At 70.8% G+C, this 5,444-nt stretch overlaps 1 protein-coding gene across 1 annotated transcript; it reads left to right on the plus strand.

The window, feature by feature from the left end:
• Positions 1-321: 321 nt before the first annotated feature.
• Positions 322-1,291, plus strand: LOC109173908 (octapeptide-repeat protein T2-like; the record flags this gene model as incomplete). The annotated part of the gene is made up of 1 exon (XM_019323246.1): positions 322-1,291. A coding segment is annotated over one exon (970 nt), but the record flags the coding sequence as incomplete, so codon positions are not given.
• Between the last annotated feature and the right edge of the window lie 4,153 nt (positions 1,292-5,444).

Below are 5,444 nucleotides of genomic sequence, written 5' to 3' on the forward strand. Positions count from 1 at the left end.
AGGGAAAAAGAGAAGAGACGGGAGGAACAAGGGGAGGGAGTGCAGAGGACAGAGGGCAAATAGGGAAAGGGACGAGGAGGGAAAAGCAAGGGAAGACAGAGGTCAGAAGGGGGGCGCGGTAGGGAGAGGAGGGGGGGGAAGAAGGGGGGGAAACCACGCCGGCGACCGGGGGGGGAGCCGAGAGGAGGGCGGCGGTGGGGGCAGCGAGAGCACCAGCTGAGATAGGGAGAGGGAGCGCGGAGGGCCCGCGGCCCAGCAGCGGCCGGGCGGCCCAGTGGACAAACGGGGAGGCAACACCAGAGCCCCAAGGGCATGGAGAAGAGGAGAGAAAAGGGAGGGAGAAAAGGGCGGGAAACGCAGTAGAGAGCAGAAAGGGCAACAACCCAGGGAGGGGCCGCCAGAGGCACAGCGGCGGAGAGAAGGGCAGAAGTGGCGGGACAAGGAGGAGGGGAAAAGAGGGGATACAGACGCGGCGGCGGAAGGCAGAAAAGCGGGGACGGGGGGAGGGGGAATACGAAGGAGGGGCGCAAGCAGGCAGGACGGGAACGCCAGGCCGGGGGCGGCGGGCGGGAAAAGGCAGAGGAGAGCCGAGGACCGGAAAGCGCGCCCGAAAGCGGCGGGGAAGAAGAAAAAGCGAGCGACGACGGCGCAGAAAGAACCGGCGGTACGAGCCGGCAACAGGAGGCGAAGGGGCACCCGAGGGCGGAGGACGGGAAGCCAGACCTGCGAACCAGGCCAACGGAGCGAAGGCCCGGGAGCAAAGGAGGGGAAGCGCGACAAGGGGAACAGGAGAGGGAGGGAGAACACAAGGAGGGAAAGGGGGGCGGGCGGGCGCAGACAGACCAAGAGTGAGACGGGGACAAGGGGGAGAGGAAACAAGAGGCAAAAAAAAAAAAAGACCAAACGAGGAAGCGGAGAGAAGGCGAGGCGGAGGAGCAGAAGGGGAGGAGGGGAAAGGCGGGAAGAACAGGGGGGGGGAACCCCAGGGGGAGCCAGGGGGGCAGACGGAGGAGAAAGGAGGCAAGCAGGCAGGCAAAGGAGGAGGAAGGGAAGGAACAGGAGGGAGAGGAAGACGCGGCGGGGGGAGGCAAGGGCACCAGACAGAGACCAGGAAGGAGTCGGCGCAAGAGCAAGGGGGAGAACGGAGAAAGAGCAAAGGCGCAAACGGAAACGCACGGCAGAGCAAAACAGAGGGAAGAAGGGAGGAGGAGCACAGGGGAACAGGGAGAGAGGACGGAACCGAAGCCAGAGGCAGCAGTCAGAGGACCCCAGCCAGGCGCACCGAAGATGACGCGCGGCGGGCGGAGCGAGCACGGGGAAACGGGAAGGGGCAGGGGGCGGAGGCCGCAAGCAAGGCAAGAGCAAGCAAGGTCAGCCGAGACGCCACGGGAAGGCAGCACACAGCCGGGGGCGAGAGGGCGGGGGGACGGGACAGGAGAAGAGGGCGGGCACCCGACCCGGAGCACAAGGGGGCAGGACGCCGAGCGCACAGGGGGGAGAACCCAACGCAGAACGCCAACGGGGAGAAGCAACAGGGGGCACCGGAGGGGCGGGAAGCCACCAGGGAGGCCACCGGGAGGAGAGAGAGGGAAAGCCGCAACCCGCAGGCAGGACGCGGCAGAGGCGGGCCGGGAGCGCAGCGCCCAAGGAGCGCGGCAGGGGGGGGGACCGGGAGGACCGAGCAGAAAGAGAACGGCCCGCAGCGGCAGCAGGGACACACGGGACGGGCGAGACGGAGACAAAGCAAGACAACGAGGGGGACGCGCGAGACGGAGGAGAAGAGGAGGAGACCGGTAACAGAGGGACCGGCAGGGGGGCGGCAGGGAGAGCCGGAGGCCAAGACGCAAGCAGGCGACGACACACACAACGCAGGGCGCGGGCAACAGCAAGCGGGAAAGAAGGGGGGCCCGCAGCGCCCACGGGGCGCGCAACGGGAACAAGGGCAAGGCCGCAGGGGACCGCCGGGACCAACGCACCAACAAGCGCGGAGGGGACCGCCGAGAACAGCGCAACAACGGGAGGCCCGGGGACCGGCGAGACCAACGCAACAAGGGAGGGACCGGCGAGACCAACGCAACAAGGGAGGGACCGCCGAGACCAACGCACAAGGGAGGGGCGAACCAAGCGGGAACCGCCAGGCGACCGCCGAGGCAGGCAGCAAGCAGGGACGGCGGCGCGAAAGCAGGGGGCGGGGGGACGGCAAGGCCAAGGGCCCCACGCCGCGGCCCCAGGAAAGAGGGGGGAGAGACCCAAAGAAGGGGACCGGCCAGACGACAACCAGGCCCGGCCCAAGCGGCACCAGAACGAGGGGGACAGAGGGCGCCCGGGCGGCAAAGAGGAGGAGCACGGGCCGAGGGGCCGCGACCAGAGGCCCGCGCCAACACGAAAACAGAGAAGCCGAGAGAGCACCCACAGAGGAGGGGGCGAGGCGCGGGAGCCGACCCCACGCCGACACGGGGAGGAGGCGGCCCGGACGGCGACACGGGGAGGAGCGACGCGGCGAGAGCCGGGCGCGGCGGCACGCGGCGGGAGAAGCGACGCGGGAGGAGCGGGGGCCACACCGACACGGGGAGGGACGGAACGGCGAGGAACCGCGCCGCGGCGACACGCAGAGGACGCACGGCGAGGAACGAGCGCCACGCGACACAGGGAGGAGCGGCAGCCGGCCCCGCGCCGGCACCCGGACGAGGCGGCCCGGGGCGAGAGGCGGCAGAGAAGAAGCGAGGAGGGAGCAAGAAGGGGGGAGGCACGGGAGCAGGCGCCGGAACCGGAGGGACGGAGGGCAGCACCAGGCGCCCCAAGCAGCAGGGACGGACCGGGGCCGAGGGACGGGAGGGGGCCCGCCAGCAAGGAGGACACGGGGGCCACGGACCCACGGGGCCACAGGACGAGGGACAAGGCGGCGAGGGGAAGGAGCGGGGCAGGGGACGCCAGCAGGGGCCGAGCGGGCGGGGCCACCCGGGAGGGAGCGGCCCAAGACGGGGGCAACACCAGCCCGGAGGGGGCGAGCCAAAACGGGGGGAGGGGGCCAAGAGCGGCCGAACAGACGGCGCCGGGAGCAGACAGCGGAAGAAACCCGGCGCGCACCGCGGGGGAGGGAAGCAAGAGAGAGGCGAGAGCCGCAAAGACGGCCGGAGCAAAGGGAAAAAGGAAGGCAAGAAGGGCGACGACGGCGACGCCAAGGCGGCGAGCCCGAGAGGGAGCCAGGCCGGAAGAGCAGGGGAGGGCCACAAGCAGCGGAACGCCCACCACCCCCGCGCGGACGAAGAGCGGAGGAGGACGGCGAGCCGCGAGGCCGAAGCAGAGGACGGCGACAGGAAGAAGAAGGACGAAGAGGAGGGGAGGAAAAGGGGGAAGCCGGGGAAAGCGGGGCCGCCCAGCCAGGCACCACGCGCGAACCACCCGACCGCAGGGAAAGGCCGAGACCACGAACGACCGCGCCGGGGCCCCGGGCGGAAGGGAACGCCGCGGACCCAGCCCGGCAGGGGCAGGCGAAAGCAAGCGGAGGAGAGGGGAAGGGGAGAAGGCCCCGAGGAGGGCAGGAAGGGCGCCCCAAAGGCAGACCAAACAAAGGACGGCAGGGGCAGAGGCAAGCCGGACACGAGACGGAGGAGGGGCACGGGGGGAAGAGACAAAGAGAAGAACGCAGCCAGCAGGGCGACGGCCGACAGGGCGGCAAGCGAGCCAAGCAGCAGCAACAGCCGCAACACAAGCCACCAAAAAAGGGCGGGAGGAAGGAGGAGGGCACCGAGCCGGCCACCGCGAACGCCAAAAAAAGAGAACCACGACCAAAGAGCGGAGCAGAGGAGAGCGAGAAAGAAACCGAGGGGGCGCCCAGACGACAAAAGAAGCACACCAGACACGGGAGCGAGGGGGGACCGGCAGGGGGCGACACGCCCGCGGAAAGAAAGAAGGGGAGCCGGCAGCGAGACGGGGGAGAAGGGGGAGGCGGCCCAGAGAAAAGAAACAGAGACAGGAGGCCAGCACCGGCGCGGAGGAGGACCGCCCAGAGGGCCCGGGACCCCAGCGGGACGCCCGGGGGAGGGAGAGGGACGGCAACGAGGGCAGGAGCCGCCGCAGCGGAGGCGACACGGGAAGCGCAGGCAAGGGGAGGGAGGACGAGGCCGGCACCAAGGGAGGGAGACCGAGGAACCAGCGCAAAGAAGGACGGACCCCACGCGCGGGAGGGACGGGGGAGGCAGGGGAGACGGAGGGGGCAGGGGCGGACCAGGGGAGAGAGGCACGAGCCCGAACAGGCGCAAACGGGACGGGGAAGGCAGCGGGGGAAGACGCACGGGGGCGCACAACAGCAGAGGGGGGAGGACCGGCACGGGAGGACCGCAAGGCCAGAGGGGCGGGGGAACACGGGGGGAGGAAGGGCCCGACGCCGAGGGGAGAGGAGGCGGCAGAGGAGACCAGCGAGCAGCCCGCAGGGGGACGGGAAAGCAGGCAAAAAGAGGGGCGGAAAGGACCGACAAGGCCACACCAGGGACGGGAAGGAGGAGCGGGCGGGGAGGGAGCCGAGGAACAGGGAGGAAGGAGGTGCCGGAAGAGGCTGAGGAGAGCGGGGGCGAACGGGGGGGTGAAAATGTGTCGCGCGTGCCGCGCGGGGCAGGCGGAAAGTCGTGGGGAAAAATGCAGCGTCGGTCGGGGGCGCGCCCCAGGGGGGGCTAAAAAAAAAAAAAAAAAAAAAAAAAAAAAAAAAAGGGCGGAGGGGCGCCCAGCAGCAATGTCCGAGGCACACGCCGTCGGCCGCCGGGGCGAGGCCCGGCCGCAGCAAGGGGCCGAGGCGGTGCGGTGGGGCGCCCACGGCGGGGTGGCACAAAAAAAAAAAAAGGGCGGCAGGGCGCGCGCAAGCCATAGGCCGAGTGCCACCGCCGCAGCCAACGGGGCCGACGGCGGCCTCTGGCCAAGTGGCCGTAGCGGCCCGGTGGCCAGATATGATGTGGCCGATGGCCGGCGCGGCCACAGCGCCGGAGGCCGCGGTCGTCGCGCCCACGGCTGAGGCGCGCCGCGGCAACCCAGGCGAAGGCGAGACGCCGCATCCCGGTAAAAAAAAAAAAAAAAAATCCGTAGGCGGACTGGCACGCCCGCCTGGCCGGCGGAGGCAGCCCGAGCAAGCCGATCCAATGGCCACGCGGGGCGGCCGAGGCGACGCCGCAGGCCACATCGGGCGAGGCCACGCCGCGGCCACGAGGCGGGCGAGGCGACGCCGCGGCCACGAGCGGGCGACGCACGCCGCGGCCACGGCGGCGGGCCGCAAGGCGACGCCGCGGCCACGGGGACGGCGAAGGCGCCGCCGCGGCCACGAGCGGCGATGCGCACGCCGCGGCCACGCGAGCGGTCGCAGGCAACGCCGCGGCCACTGAGCGGGCGAGGCGACGCGCGGCACGTACGGCGCGGCGCCGCCTCTTGCCCGAGCGGTCGCGTCGCCGCCTCAGGCC

Source organism: Ipomoea nil, unplaced genomic scaffold, assembly GCF_001879475.1.
Source record: "Ipomoea nil cultivar Tokyo-kokei standard unplaced genomic scaffold, Asagao_1.1 scaffold0483, whole genome shotgun sequence".
NCBI classification, from domain to species: domain Eukaryota; kingdom Viridiplantae; phylum Streptophyta; class Magnoliopsida; order Solanales; family Convolvulaceae; genus Ipomoea; species Ipomoea nil.